The sequence below is a fragment of the Procambarus clarkii genome, chromosome 53, assembly GCF_040958095.1.
Source record: "Procambarus clarkii isolate CNS0578487 chromosome 53, FALCON_Pclarkii_2.0, whole genome shotgun sequence".
NCBI lineage: Eukaryota > Metazoa > Arthropoda > Malacostraca > Decapoda > Cambaridae > Procambarus > Procambarus clarkii.
This window is the reverse complement of record NC_091202.1, coordinates 24655908-24672336: the sequence shown is the minus strand read 5'-3', so window position 1 is coordinate 24672336 and position 16429 is coordinate 24655908. Positions and strand designations below refer to the sequence as shown.

General features: G+C 44.6%; 2 protein-coding genes across 3 annotated transcripts in view; one reads left to right on the top strand and one right to left on the bottom strand.

Moving 5' to 3' along the window:
* LOC123767062 (probable protein phosphatase 2C T23F11.1) overlaps positions 1–7072 on the bottom strand; it is a 45535-nt gene extending 38463 nt beyond the window's left edge. For both annotated transcript variants that reach the window (XM_045756530.2, XM_045756531.2), the window contains exons 1-4: positions 6913–7072; positions 3409–3596; positions 1495–1592; positions 166–273 (exon numbers count right to left, since the gene is read on the bottom strand). In XM_045756530.2, coding sequence (XP_045612486.2) covers positions 166–273; positions 1495–1592; positions 3409–3595 — 393 coding nt within the window. In that variant the 5' untranslated portion in view covers position 3596; positions 6913–7072. The remainder of the gene's footprint in view (positions 1–165; positions 274–1494; positions 1593–3408; positions 3597–6912) is intronic.
* Positions 7073–7121: 49 nt separating this feature from the next.
* On the top strand, positions 7122–15219 carry LOC123767064 (small integral membrane protein 20). Its single transcript, XM_069304810.1, has 4 exons — positions 7122–7262; positions 9465–9582; positions 13977–14033; positions 15136–15219. The coding sequence occupies exons 2-4, from the start codon at positions 9468–9470 to the stop codon at positions 15174–15176; spliced, it is 213 nt and encodes a 70-aa protein (XP_069160911.1). The 5' UTR covers positions 7122–7262; positions 9465–9467; the 3' UTR covers positions 15177–15219.
* The last annotated feature ends 1210 nt before the right edge of the window (positions 15220–16429 follow it).

Below are 16429 nucleotides of genomic sequence, written 5' to 3'. Positions count from 1 at the left end.
GTGCTACCAGACCCAATGCTGCAGGGAGCTACTGAGGAGCCAGCCCAGAAAAGCATGGCACTAAATTTGAAAAAGATTCCCTTGGAAGCACTGCTTTAAAAAAAAAAAAAAAAAAAAAAAAAAGGATAAGGCTTGTCAAATACAAAATTAAGAAAAACCACTCACGCAGTACACGGTTCCATTACGAAGAAGACAGCATATAGCTGTAGTACCCGCCAGCTCATCTTTTAGCACGTCATCCGTCTGCATTAAATTGTCCAAATCCAAGAAACCCTGAAAAGAAAAATTGTGTAATGCAATTAATCAATTAGCCGCATATCCCTCGTGCATTATAAAGGTGGAGAAGTGGGCTAGGAACCCATCTTCCCAGTACAAGTCAAAGTACAGTAGCCTTAGATGTGGGGCCCGGACACGTGCCTGAGCCCCACAAGTCCCCCCCATTTGCTGCCCGAAATGCTGCGCATACTAGTGGCTTTACAAGATTGTAATTACCATATTATGTATCCTCACAATCCCAAAATACCTTCTTGTATATAAATAAATAAATAAATAAATAAAAGTCGGAGGCAGGTCTGCATGGCTGTGTGCAGTGTGAGAGGAACATACCAGGAACACAAGTTAGAATTGGAAAAAGATTTTTGAAATAGTAAAGTTCGATATGTTATGTATACGAGACACGAAGATGTGGAAACGTTGACGAGTGTAATGAAATAAATGTTAAAAGAATAGGAATAAGAATAAATTGTATTAAAGTGGAGAAATGTTACTATTGGAGTACCACAGGGTTCACTTCTTGCACCAGTAATGTTTATTGTCTATAGGAATGGTCTACTAGAAGGAATACAGAACTATATGAACATGTTAACTGATAATGCAAAGCCACTAGGGAAGATAAGAAACTTGGATAACTGTCATGCCCTTTAAGATGACCTGGACAATAAAGTGTATGGAGCAACACTTGGCAGATGTCGCCCGGGCACCGGCGAGAAACAATGGGCAGAGTTTCTTTCACCCTATGCCCCTGTTACCTAGCAGTAAATAGGTACCTGGGTGTTAGTCAGCTGTCACGGGCTGCTTCCTGGGGGTGGAGGCCTGGTCGAGGACCGGATGTGGTGGAGGCTGACTCCATACATAGTTTCAAATGAAGATATGATAGAGCCCAGTAGGCTCAAGAATCTGTACACCAGTTGATTGACAGTTGAGAAGCGGGACCAAAGAGCCAAAGATCAACCCCCGCAAGCACAACTAGGTGAGTACCCCTTTCATCACTGACCTCACTACATCAACCTCACAACAACTTATGTCACTGCTCTCACTTTGTGCCTTTAAAAAAGCACTAGACTTCTGTATCTGTTAGACATCATGATGTAGTTGAAAATTTATTCAGTCAACTTTCATTTTTGTGTTTCACCTGAGCACTTTATGACTTCTTCCATCAATTACATCAATTATTAAAGAAGTAATATAAGTAATGATCTGATGAATGTGTCCTACCTGTTTGATGGCAGCCTCAATGTTCCCGGCTTTATACTCTGCCTGCTTTACGATACTCTTGTGCAAGTGCTTGCCTGCGTGCTGAGCAATTCTAGAACCTGTAACGAATAGAAATCATTCTTTACTGCAGTCTTTCTTAAATACTTAAGGTGGGTCCATTAATCTCAATTTTGCATGGCAATTACCCAATTGTATCTTAAAACTTACATATATACTTAAAAAATATACAGTACTTAATTAAGTAATGATACTTACAAAATATACTTAGTACAATACCTGTATTGTACTTAAAAATTAAAATACTTAAACTTAAATACATACATAAAATAAATACATTAAAATAAATGGAGTACTTAAGAATATAATCATTTAAACAAAAATTATTTGCAAACTTTTAAATTTAAATAAATCTAAGCTATTTATCATAATCTAACCTAAATACCAATAACATAACCAATTATTATTCAATCCTGCCTAACATAGGCCAAATTAGGCAAATTTTACAGTAGTATCGTAAATAAGCAATAACATTAACAAGTTACAGTAGTCACAAAGATGCTACCAGGCGAATACTTGCCCACGCTTCTACCTACCTGTATATGCCACGACAAACAGTGACAGCTAAGCTAAGGTGCATGCACAGGTTGGAAACATGACATACAGTACATGTATAAGTGCATGCATATTATATACAATGAGGCCTCGACTTACGATGCTAATCCGTTCCCAGAGACGGATCGTAAGTCAAAATATCGGAAGTTGAAGCGATTTTTCCCATAAGAAATAAAGGGATTTGAATTAATCCGTTCCCCACCCTCCAAAATATTAACATAAAAATACATTTTATACTGAATACAATGTTTTTTTCTAACTACAATACAGTACCAAAGTTACTCTTACCTTTATGGAGGGCTTTTGATGGTGTATGGAAGATGGTGATGAGGGGGGAGGAGAAGAGTTGTTACTGTTTGGAAGGGGAGTCCCCTTCCATTATCACATCAGGCAGTGATGTTTTCTCTGGGGTACTCTCTCTCAAGTTTTGCCTGAATACCACTAGGACCTGGTTGTGGTTCAGTGCTTGTTTGTCTCACTACAAATGTCAAGAGACATTTGTTTTTCCATTCGTATTAACATTTGTTTGTAATGTTGCATCACTTTAGCACCCATAATGTCCTTTTTCTTAGCTAGTATGGTGGATATCGTTGACTGAGATTTGTTGTACTGCCTAGCCAGTTCACCTACCCGCACACCATCTTCATATTTACGAATGATCTCTTGTTTCTGCTCTATGATCATTCTTACATGGGATCTCATATGTTAAGCCTTACCACTGACTTTCCTGGGACTCAAGGCGTATTATATAATAATTACTTTAATGGTCAAAATGCAAAAAATCACCACAAAAGCGGAATAGGCGCGATCGTCACTAAGCGGGCAGCTGTAGTAAACTGAGGCAGGTCGCACTGCTTGACTGGGAACCACGCGCTCGGCCGACCCAAACATGTACCAACAAATATCAGATGTCGACGACACCATCGGATGTCGAGTCGCATTTTTCGGTGAAATTTATATCCTAATTTGAAATTATCGTAAGTAGGGGCAATCGTATGTCGAGGTGCCACTGTATATATATATATATATATATATTATATGCAATTGACGATCACTAAACACTGATCATTTGTATGCGGAAAATCCACAGAGAAATGGGAAAGAGATAAACGTTTTGGCCGATCTGGGCCTTTGTCAACACCTGACTTACTTTCAGTCAGGTGTTGACAAAGGCCCAGATTGGCCGAAACGTTCATCTCTCTTTCCCATTTCTCTGTGGATTTTCCGCATATATATTATATATATAAATAAAATGTGTACCTACAGAATATGCATTATCATCATCATTACTCAAAGTCTTACCTCCATGGCCATCATATACACCAAAGAAGGCCGTTCCTGGTTCATCTGGGAGTGAAAGTATTGTGGTGTGTGCATCTTCCATGTTGACACGCCATCCTTGCATGCACGATGCACCAACACGTAACCAAGAGTTCTCACACCGGGAGGTTTCTTTCTGTGTCACTGGTTCACTCAGAGTCTGCCCCATTCTGCTCCGGGAAGAAAAATAGTAATGAAGCAGGATATAAATGGAAGCTCAAGCCCATGTATTCCTCTTGACTAAGTAACAATTCCACTTACCTTCATAAGGTGAATTATACTGCTGTATGCAATGTTCAAAAATAATGGTATTTATGTGTATAATGTTTATTTTAAATGGCAGTCCTCAATCTGTATTGAAGTTGCATTACTGGAAAAAAGAGTAAGAACTGACCAGTACAATTAAACTTAACCCTTTTGTTGCAGTACTCACCTAGTTGTGCTTGCAGGGGTTGAGCTTCAGCTCTTTGGTCCCACTTCTCAACTGTCAATTAACTGGTGTACAGGTTCCCGAGCCTATTGGGTTCTATTACATTTACGTGTGAAACTACATATGGAGTCTGCCTCCACCACATCACTAATTACTGCACTTCATTTATTAGCTACCCTGACACTGAAAAAATTCTTTCTAAAGTCACTGTGGCTCATTTGAGTACAGTTTCTGAGACCTGTACTGTACTCAGTTTCCACCTGTATTCACCTAGTTGTGCTTGCGGGGGATGAGCTCTGCTCTTTCAACCCGCCTCTCAACTGTCACTCAATCAACTTATTATCCCCCCCCCCCTCCACCACACACACACATCCAGGATGCAGCTCGTAACAGCTGTCTAACTCCGAGGCACCTATTTACTGTTAGGTATCAGAGGCATCAGGGTAAAGAAACTCTGCCCATTTATTTCCGCCATCACCAGGATCGAGCCTGGACCGTAGGATTACAAGTCCAGAGCGCTGTCCACTCAGCCACAGGCCCCCCTATGTCCACTTGTTCATGTTCCATCCATGCTAAATAGTTTTTCTTTCTCCACCCTGTCAATTCCTCTGAAGATGTTGTAGGTGGTAATCATATCTCCCGTAACTCTTCTGTCTTCCAGGGATGTGAGGTTTATTTCCCGTAACCTTTTCTCATAACTTATACCTCTCGGCTCTGGGACTAGTCTGGTGGCATACCTCTGAATCTTCTGTAACTCTGTTTTGTGTTAACTAGATATGGACTCCAGGCTGGAGCTGCATACTCCAGGATTGATCCAACATATCTGGTATACAAGGTTCTGAATGATTCCTTACACAAGTCTCTAAAGGCAGTTCTTATGTTGGCCAATCTAGCAAATGTCGCTGATGATATCCTTCTGATGTGGGCTTCTGGGAACAGGTTGGGTATATCAACCCCCAGATCTCTCTCTACTCAACTCTTGAAGGATTTCACCTCCCAGATGGTACCTTGTGTTTGGCCTCCTACTACCTTCATCTAGTTTCATTACTAACCTTACACTTTACAGAAGAGCTCTGGGAGACATGATCACTACATACAAAATTCTTAATGGAATTGACAGGGTGGACTATTTAACATGGGTAGTATATGTACAAGGGGACACAGGTGGAAGCTGAGTACCCAAACGAGCCACAGAGCCAATGAGCCACAGAGCCAATGAGCCACAGAGACATTAGAACTTTTTCAGTGTCAGAGTAGTTAGTAAATGGAATACATTAGGAAGTGATGTGGTGAAGGCTGACTCCATACACAGTTTCAAATGTAGATATGATAGAGCTCAAGAAGCTCAGGAATCTGTACACCAGTAGATTGACAGTTGAGAGGCGGGACCAGAGTCAAAGCTCAACCCCTGCAAGCACAACTAAGTACAACTTAAGTACTTACCTAGTTAAACTTTAGTAGCCATTTTCAAGACCATTCCTCTAGTTTGTCCAGGTTGTCTTGAAGTCTCTGTTTATCTTCATCTGTCTTGATTCTTCTCATAATTTTTGTCATCACCAAACATTGACAGAAATGAGTCTATACCCTCTGGAAGCTAAATGTTTTTGTAGAATGACTTAATGTTTGTCTTCATGAAGACCCGCTCCTTCAAGAAGGACAGGAAGAGCGAGATGTGGAATATTAAGGTTACATAGGTTGCTAAGAAGGTGAGTTCCAGCTGAGTAAGAGTGGGCAATAAAGGTGTATTCTACGGTTTCTTGTTGTGGGCACCACCAGCAAGCAGGAGTCAATCATCTTAAGAAGAAATAGATGGGAAGGAGGTTGTGTATGACCTATATGTAAACGCTTACGACAAATATTGAGTATCCAGGTGTTATGATGGGACCACGAGCTCAGAGATGCATCAGAACGTAAGGTTTCCCCATCTGTCATGTCTGAAGTAAAGGGCCTAATTCGGAAAGCAGGAAGCAGAACGAGCTTTCTTGAGGGGTGGAAGTCTTTCCTGACGGTCTAGTGGGAGGGTTGCTAGAAATGTTAAGAAATGTGCTCAAGCCACCACCTCATCTTCAATTTCGACTATGGTGTGACTTCTGTCCGAAAAGGGAGCATCAGGTTTAAGGAAATTTTACCAAACTATAAGTTCTGCCTCCGGAATTGAATTCGGGGTCCAATCAGTTATGAGCCATGCATGTTAAACATATTATGGGATTTGAACAGAGGGACAGCGTGTTCTCAAGACAGAATATTTTGTCTTGCATCACCTTACGCAGTCTCCGTGGCATAGTGGTAAGACGCTCGCCTGGCGTTTAGCAAGCGCTTTGTCCTGGGTTTGTATCCTGGCCGGGGAGGACTTACTGGGGGCCAATCCTTAAAAGTAGTGTCTATTCACCCAGCAGTGAATGTTTACCAAACAGTAAAATGGGTACCTGGTTGTTAAACGATTTGGCGGCTCGTATTCCGGGGAACGTTAGGATTAAGGATGCCACGCATGCTAGTGGCTCTACAAGAATGTAACAACTCTTGCATATATAAATAAATAAATAAATAAATAAAAATGTAAGTTTTAATGAGTGGTTTCAGCGCGGTGAAGCCGGGTTAGTGAGGCTGAGCCGCCATGTACAGACCTCCAAGACGCTCACTCACCATGCTATCTTGTTGTTGTTGTTATAGATTCAGCTACTCGGAACAAGTTCTAAGTAGCACGGGCTATGGTGAGCCCGTAGTGGACTTACCTGGCACAGGAGCGGGGCAAGTAGCACGGGCTATGGTGAGCCCGTAGTGGACTTACCTGGCACAGGAGCGGGGCAAGTAGCACGGGCTATGGTGAGCCCGTAACTTATACCTGGCACAGGAGCGGGGCAAGTAGCACAGGCTATGGTGAGCCCGTAGTGGACTTACCTGGCACAGGAGCGGGGCAAGTAGCACGGGCTATGGTGAGCCCGTAACTTATACCTGGCACAGGAGCGGGGCAAGTAGCACAGGCTATGGTGAGCCCGTAGTGGACTTACCTGGCACAGGAGCGGTGTTGACTCGTGCACCACGCTAATGTCACTTACGTCTTAATGAGGAAGAGTGAGGAGGAGGTGAGGAGGCTGAGTGACGAGGAGGGACGACGAGAGGCTGAGTGACGAGGGGCGACGACTACGAGGGACAGTGACGAGGGCGGAGCTCCCGTCCTCCTGACCACATGTAAACACTGACCCGCGTTCGAGTCCCGCTCCCACCGCCTTAATTCACCACTTCTCATTCACTCGCTCTTGGGATTTTCCTCCCAACATTGTATTTATATTTTGGGGGAATATTATGTGTTTATTAGAGAGGTAGAGGAGAAAAGTGAGAGTATGAGTGAGGAGTGAGAGCGTTCACTAGTGAGGGAAGGTGAGGCGTCGACGGCTGGTCCCTGCTGGTGAGTCTTGTGTCCCTGGTCCTTGGTCCCTGCTGGTGAGTCTTGTGTCCCTGGTGCCTGCTGGTGAGTCCTGGTGCCCCTGGTCCCTGCTGGTGAGTCTTGTGTCCCTGGTCCCTGCTGGTGAGTCTTGTGTCCCTGGTCCCTGCTGGTGAGTCCTGGTGCCCCTGGTCCCTGCTGGTGAGTCTTGTGTCCCTGGTCCCTGCTGGTGAGTCTTGTGTCCCTGGTCCCTGCTGGTGAGTCCTGGTGCCCCTGGTCCCTGCTGGTGAGTCTGGTGTCCCTGGTCCCTGCTGGTGCCCCTGGTCCCCCTGGTCCCCCTGGTCCATGCTGGTGAGTCTGGTGTCCCTGGTCCCTGCTGGTGCCCCTGGTCCCCCTGGTCCCTGCTGGTGAGTCTGGTGTCCCTGGTCCCTGCTGGTGCCCCTGGTCCCTGCTGGTGAGTCTGGTGCCCCTGGTCCCTGCTGGTGAGTCTGGTGCCCCTGGTCCCTGCTGGTGAGTCTGGTGCCCCTGGTCCCTGCTGGTGAGTCTTGTATCCCTGGTCCCTGCTGGTGAGTCCTGGTGCCCCTGGTCCCTGCTGGTGAGTCTGGTCCCCCTGGTCCCTGCTGGTGGGTCCTGGTGCCCCTGGTCCCTGCTGGTGAGTCCTGGTGCCCCTGGTCCCTGCTGGTGAGTCCTGGTGCCCCTGGTCCCTGCTGGTGAGTCCTGGTGCCCCTGGTCCCTGCCGGTGAGTCCTGGTGCCCCTGGTCCCTGGTCCCTGGTGGTGAGTCTTGTGTCCTGGTGCCCCTCACCCACGGTCCCTGCTGGTGAGTCTTGTGCCCTGGTGCCCCTCACCCCTGGTCCCTGCTGGTGAGTCATGTGTCCTGGTGCCCCTCACCCCCTGGTCCCTGCTGGTGAGTCTTGTGTCCTGGTGCCCCTCACCCCTGGTCCCTGCTGGTGAGTCTTGTGTCCTGGTGCCCCTCACCCACGGTCCCTGCTGGTGAGAATTGTGTCCTGGTGCCCCTCACCCACGGTCCCTGCTGGTGAGTCTTGTGTCCTGGTGCCCCTCACCCACGGTCCCTGCTGGTGAGTCTTGTGTCCTGGTGCCCCTCACCCACGGTCCCTGCTGGTGAGTCTTGTGTCCTGGTGCCCCTCACCCCTGGTCCCTGGTGGTGAGTCTTGTGTCCTGGTGCCCCTCACCCCTGGTCCCTGCTGGTGAGTCTTGTGTCCTGGTGCCCCTCACCCCTGGTCCCTGCTGGTGAGTCTTGTGTCCTGGTGCCCCTCACCCCCTGGTCCCTGCTGGTGAGTCTTGTGTCCTGGTGCCCCTCACCCCCTGGTCCCTGCTGGTGAGTCTTGTGTCCTGGTGCCCCTCACCCCCTGGTCCCTGCTGGTGAGTCTTGTGTCCTGGTGCCCCTCACCCCTGGTCCCTGCTGGTGAGTCTTGTGTCCTGGTGCCCCTCACCCCTGGTCCCTGCTGGTGAGTCTTGTGTCCTGGTGCCCCTCACCCCCTGGTCCCTGCTGGTGAGTCTTGTGTCCTGGTGCCCCTCACCCCTGGTCCCTGCTGGTACCACACCCAGTCTGCTGCCCACCCACGGTACCTTCTGATACCACTCCCAGTCTGCTGCCCACCCTCGGTACCTTCTGATACCACGCCCAGTCTGGTGCCCACCCTCGGTACCTTCTGATACCACGCCCAGTCTGCTGCCCACCCTCGGTACCTTCTGATACCACGCCCAGTCTGCTGCCCACGCACGGTACCTTCTGATACCACTCCCAGTCTGCTGCCCACCCTCGGTACCTTCTGATACCATGCCCAGTCTGCTGCCCACCCTCGGTACCTTCTGATACTACGCCCAGTCTGCTGCCCACCCTCGGTACCTTCTGATACCACGCCCAGTCTGCTGCCCACCCTCGGTACCTTCTGATACCACGCCCAGTCTGCTGCCCACCCACGGTACTGGTGGGTAGCAGACCCCCTGCTACATACCATCAACAGTACCTGGGGGGCGACAGGCCCCTGGTACTACTAGCCCACAGTACTTGGGGCAGGGGCAGCAGGTCCATGCTGTTACCCACCCACAGTATGGGGGTAGGGGGGGGGGCATCATGCCCAAGCACTTTTAAACTCATAATTGATATATTATCAAGTTTGGAATTTCATTACATCACGATATCTTGCAAATAGCCTACTTAGGGTGGCATTTTTATGATAGTACTGTACTGTGTTTCTTTTCAGACAATGTCAAAATTAAGTGGTTGGCGCTATCATGTATTCATCGGAGGTCTGGTGGGATTCATCGGTGCTGCCCTCTACCCTATCATTATCTACCCAATGATGAATATCGATGCTTATAGTAAGGTTTATTCAAGGTTTATTGCTTTGGATCCTTCATTGAACTCCTTGGATCTGTGTAAAGCCAAAATTTTACTTCCTGGATAATACAGGTTCACTCGACCCCATCGTGTCCCATACAGCAGTTCCTAGTATTCAACAAGGTATTGGGATTGCATTATTTCTAAAACCATACAAGTAAAAAATGCCAAAATCAAACTTGAAGGTACAGTGGGAAATGTTGTTGCATGTTACAAATAGCTGACTTATGACTGCCTTTGTGGAACACATCCTGTTCATAAGCTGGGTGCTTCCTGCAAAACTGAAGTTCCTTAAAATTGTCTCCAAGGTGCTTGCTTCTATTACCACTTCAAACTTAATTTAGTGGAGCAAAATCTTAATAAGACCTACACACTTTATTTGAGTAAGTGCAGTATTTAAAAAAAAAATAGCATGTGGGAGAGGAAACATTTCACAACCAAAGGTACTATTATCCAAAGGGTTTTAGTCCCAATGCTGTTGGACATGATGTGATTGAGTTTATTTTGTTCAATAAATGTTGTATTTAAAGTTAAGTTTAGATTAAAAAAAATCTGCAAAGACATTATCAATGCTTTTCTACATAGTAATAAATAATCAAATATTTGTGATTCGTCAATAGTAATCAAATGCATGTGATTAAAGTGTTTCTGAGCTAAGGTCACTCAGTCAGTTCCTTTTGACAAGCTCCCGCTCTCCTAGTGTCAGAGCCTATATGCAGCTTAAGTCAGTGTGACCATCTGTCAACTCTGATACAGCCAGGATTTTTCACCTCGCCCCCACCAGGCTATTTGAAGGAAGGAACAGACAAGAATTTTCAATCCAGCCTTGAATGGCCATTGTATTGAAATACTTTCTTCGAACAGTACTGTGCTTGAAATTAAATGGAGTAACAAGCATTGCTCTGGTTCTGTTAAACACCCTTACATAGACTTACATTACTTACATAGGCAAGGAAGTAAATGAGATGTATGCCAAATTTCACTAAATCTACGATGAAGGCACACAAACATTCATGCCAAAACAGAGATGCAGGACCAGAAAACAGGATTGGTTCAACAGAAATTGTGAGAGGGCCAGAGAGGAAAAGACAAGAAAATGGGTTCCAAACATACCAGCATTACAAACAAGCAAGAAACAATTACACAGCAGTAAGAAGAGAAAATTCATTAAAAGCAAGCTGCATGTAAAAGATAAAATCTAGAGATTGAGAACGGGGAACAGGACTACTGAGAATGAAAAAGAAATGTGTGAAATGTTAAATAAACAGTTCCAAAGTGTGTTTGTACAAAATGAAGATTTCAGAGAGCCGGACCAAATACCAATTCCAGAACACGCCATAAAATACATAGAGGTATCTCAAGACAAAAAATTCCTTGTGGAGCTATGAAGCAATAAAGCTGTTGGACCTGATGGAGTTTCACCTTTGGTGCTGCGAGAAGGTGCAACTGAGCTGAGCATTCCACGCCAATTAATAATCCAGACGTCCTTGTGTTCAGGAATCTTAGTAGATATATAGAAAAAGGCAAACATGGTACCAATTTATAAAAATGGTAGTCGAGAGGAACCTCTATATTATAGACCCATGTCATTAAAAAACGTGGTCGTCCAAACACTGGAAAAAAATATTTAAAGCCAAATGGGTTGAATATCTAGAGAGTTATGACAATAACGGACAGACAGTATAGTTTTCAAACAGGAAGATCCTGTGTAAAAAATCTACTTAGCTTTTAAAATAGAACCACAGAGATACTACAGGAAAGAGGTGGTTGGGTTGACTCTAACTTAAAACAAGGCTTTTGATAGTCTCGCACAAGAGGCTGTTCTGGAAATTGGAACATGCTGGAGGGATGACAGAAAGACTTCTGACATGGATGGAATTTATTTTAACTGATAGATGAGGGCAGTAATCAGAGACAATGTATCTGACTGGAGGAGTGTTACTAGCAGAGTACCAGTACTTGCACCAGTAATGCATTACTGGTGCAAGGTGCATGGTGCATTCAGTACTTGCACCAGTAATGTTCATCATCTACATAAAAATCTACCTGAAGGAATACAGAATTATATGAACATGTTTGCAGATGACGCTAAGATACAGTACTGGGGAAGATAGGAGACGCAGATGATTGCAATGCCCTACAAATTGATCTTTTGTGATCTAGATAAAATGAGTGCTTGGAGTGTCAAGTGGCAAATGGAATTCAATGTGAATAAATGCCATGTTATGGAATGTGAAATCTGAGAAAATAGACCACATACAACTTGCAAATTATATGGAAAGGAATTACAGAACTCTTAAAATAGAACGAGACCTAGGGGTTGTTATGGATAGTAAGCTGTTGCCAGAGGAACACATAAAGAACATTGTGAGAGGAGCATATGCATCGCTTTGCAACTTCAGACTTGTTTTTAATTATATGGATGGTGAAATACTAAAACTGTTCATGACTTTTGTGAGACCATAATTGGAATGTGCAATAGTTTCATGGTGCCTAAATCTCAAGAAGCATATCAATAAACTGGAAAACATGCAACGGTATGCTACAAAATGGCTTCCGGAACTGAAAAACAAGAGTTAAGAGGAGAGACTAGAGGCATTAAACATGCCGAAACTAGAAGATAGAAGAGAGGTGATGTGATTACCACTTACAAAATGCTAACAGAAATAGACCAAATTGACAGAGGCATTCCTGAAACCAGCAACTTCACGAACAAGAGGACACAGATTCAAGCTTAGAAAACAGAGGTGCCGGAAATATATTAGAACATTTTTTTTTGCAAACAGAGTGGTAAATGGTTGGAACAAACTAAATAAGAAGGTGGTGGAGGCCAAAACCGTCAGTACTGCACAGTAGTTTTAAAGCATTATACGACAGTACTGGGAAGATTGGACACTACGAGCGTGTCCCATCTTCTCATCCTGTAACTACACTCTGGTAATTACTCTTGCTGGTTGCCTGCCTGGCTCTTAATCAGATATCAGCACCATTTATGTGTATAATCTCCGGGGATATAATGTGTATAATTTCCGGGGAGAGCCACTTGTGGCTCCCTGAATCTCACTGTGGCTGCTCCTATCTACTGTACCAGGTTGCATCAGTTGTGGAGTTCTTGGGCCTACCACAGAGCAGAGCCAGAACCCCCTCTTCTAAGGGGCACAGGGAGAAAATGGCAAAAAAAGAGGGAGCAGGGGTTAAGCCCTTTTTATTTTCTTACCTTGTCCCACTCTTCCTTCATCCCATTATTACTCTCGTCCTATTCGTCCATTGCATCCTATTCTTGCCTTTCCCCTTTCTCTTACCGTCTAGGAATTGCCTACTCTTACCTGCTCCTCACCTCATTCTTTCCTTATTTATTGCCATTCCTTCCTCTCTCCCTCACATACGACTTGATAATGGTCCAGGACAGTCCGAAACGTCGTAGTTTCTCCATCTTCTGATGTGTGGTTTGGTCATCATTTTATCATTTGTGTACATTGATGGGGGAATTTGTTAGGCAATTCTGAGGCTTTGGTTTGTGAATCCAGCAGTGGTCTGTATTGATTCACTTTCTGGAGGCTTTCCTGGTGGGGTGGCAGAGTGTCGCCAGTCTCTGCACCTCTGTTATCTTGAGGTTATCTTGAGATGATTTCGGGGCTTTAGTGTCCCCGCAGCCCGGTCCTCGACCAGGCCTCCACCCCCAAGAAGCAGCCCGTGACAGCTGACTAACACCCAGGTACCTATTTACTGCTAGGTAACAGGGGCATAGGGTGAAAGAAACTTGGCCCATTTGTTTCTGCCTCGTGCGGGAATCGAACCCGCGCCGCAGAATTACGAGTCCTGCGCGCTATCCACCAGGCTACGAGGCCGTGAGGGGGCTAGGTTTTGGCACTGGTCCCCAGTTGGCCAAACAGAACTCCATGACTGATGTGACCTAGTAGTTGGGTGCCGTCTCAGCAAGATAGCTTAAGGGAGCCACCAGGACTCTTCCAGAAAGAAGCATCCCACTACTTGGATACACTACATTCTACTTCATACACTAAAGTCTCAAAAACCTCACTGGATTTTTTTTAGATTCGTGTCATTCTTAAGTTGGAGACTTCCCTTACATTGAACTTCTTGTACTTGTTACACTGTTCTCCCTACAATCGTTATTCTATACTCCCTCTATTATTATACTGTAATTGGTACATGCACTAAACATCACTCCCCCCCCCCCCAATCCCCTCCTGTACTCGCTACACCTGCCTATTTTCATAGCACTCCTGTACTCATTGCATAGCCTGTTCTAGTTAAGACACAGTAAAGCATTGAGAGATTCAGTGGTCCGATGATAGCGCTTGATCACATTTTATATTTAAAACACGTTTAGTTCTTAATGTGTTGTCCTTTTCAGAAAAAATTCAGGCAGAAAACAGAAAGAATGTTAACCAGCAAGAAATCCAACCAGGAAGTGAGTATTATGCATCTTATTGCCACCAAATGTGAGGTGCTTCTCAACATGTTTTCACGTTTATATTTAAGGAGGTACAGGAATTGGATGTGAGACTGAGTTGGTACAGTACACCAGTTGGATGTGGAGGTTGAGGAGGTACACCAGTTGGATGTGGAGGTTGAGGAGGTACACCAGTTGGATGTGGAGGCTGAGGAGGTACACCAGTTAGATGTGGAGACTGAGGAGGTACACCAGTTGGATGTGGAGGTCACATGAGAGAGCCAAATAAGAAAGGATACATAGTAAGATGTGTATGTGTGTGCTCCGTAATTTTCACAGTGAGTCATTATGAGAAGTAAGAGAACATTAATTAAGGTCAAGAGGTAACTGGCGAGACCAATAATAATGTTAGATAACACAAGGAATATTTGTTTTCTTCCTGGCTAATTTTATTTTCTAATTACTTATGTATCCAAAGTAAAGAAAGTGGCTATTATGTTCCCTGAACGTTTGCTTTGACCTTTACCGCATACAATTTAGGGAAGACATCTTGAAGGTACAGTACTGTACCCGTTTAGGGCCCTAACAGCTGAGTGGACAGCGCTTCAGATTCGTAGTCCTGAGGTTCCGGGTTCGATCCCTGGTGGAGGCAGAAACAAATGGGCATATTTTCTTTCACCCTGATTCACCTGTTCACCTAGCAGTTAATAGGTACCTGGGAGTTAGACAGCTGCTATGGGCTGCTTCCTGGGGGTGTGTAACAAAAAGGAGGCCCTGGTCGAGGACCGGGCCGCGGGGACGCTAAGCCCCGAAATCATCTCGAGATAACCTCAAGATAAGATACCCGAAGGCTGCCGACTTACGAAACATTGTGTCGCCGCTCTAGATTAGGACACTATTGTTTTCAAGTACTGTAGCTTCCAGACGTCTTCTCTCGGCTCTTTGAGTCAAAGGTCAAAGCCCAGTTTGAAGTGAATAATAGCCATTTTTTATACTTTTGGGCATAAGCAATAAAAAATATACAAATTACTGTACCAAGAAGAACAATTGTTGCATTGTTATTTATTTATCACATTTCGGTATCTTATGCTTGTCTAACACATGCCATTTTCTTCTTCAGATATGAAGGTATGGACTGACCCATTTGGAAGAAAATCTTAATACTGTAGTCTATATTTAACAAGAGTTGAGTGTATAAATAGTTCAGTAATATTGACGTGCTTGTTCTATAGATTAAATAAACTTGCTGATATTTTTCTAGACTGCTTATTAATTATCATGCTGTTGGTTATAAAAATTGGGCATAAAACTTATCTAAGCCCATGGGAATCAGTCCTTGCCACTTCTCTTTCAGTACCGAGAATCTGGGATAAGATGTACCCACTTAGACACCTCTTATGCAGCAGTGTTGGCTGACGCATATCACAATGTAAGGCCTGTAAGCTGAATACAGGCAGCCCTCATTTGCTCAGAATTGGAGAGCGTGTTTTCACTGGTATGCATGTAATTACTTTATACAAAAACTAATGGAATGATCCACAGGTCTACCACGTTCAGGACAGTACAGTACCGTATTGAACGTCAGATTTCCATAATTGCTACGCTTCTTGTCATTTATGAACTTTTGAATTATATTCTAGCATCATTGCACATTCCAAGCATTCTGGACTTCATTATTAACTGCATATTGCTGGGAAGTGGAGAATATTGATATTTTTGCTTTATTGAGTAAATAGTGGAAAAGAGTCCTTGGGAAGCTACAAAGTTTAGCTCTGGTATCACCAAGAATGAACCCAATACATTAAACTTCCAAGAACAATCCATCTGTTAGCAGGCACCAAGATCGGAATCTGGCTCACTCTGATTCAAAGGGAAACTTGGGGATCAGAAATCAAATCAAATTGAGAAAAATTCTGGTGTCCCATTACTGTAAGATTATCATGCTCAATATTCCCATCAGTACTTTGTTTGGGGTCTCTAAATCACCCCAATTTCTGCTTGTGCCATACCTTGACTGCTGCACCTGTTGTGAACCTGGTCCTCCCCCCCCCCCTCTTCAGTTCTTTTATTGCAAATATAACCTGTATACACGACTCAGTCCATAAGCAATGTCCCCTGCCCCCCATGTGTTGTTCCTACTGTGCCACCACAAAGGGGTTCCTCTTGTGAAGTTTGGAAGGCCTTGGTCCATATTGAAAAGGTTTATACCCCATGTGGCTCTTCTTTCTGACCATCCCAGTGAGGTTAGGGCTCATCAAGCAGCGACCGCTTGCCTGTCCTCTCCATTATCTCATTTTCTGACTTTCCTTCCATTTCAGTCTCCCATTGAACATCCTGCAAATAATTCCTAACCTTCTTGTAGTTCCCCTCTTTTGAAAAAAAATTATCTATCCCTCCTTGTCCTGTTTTCAACT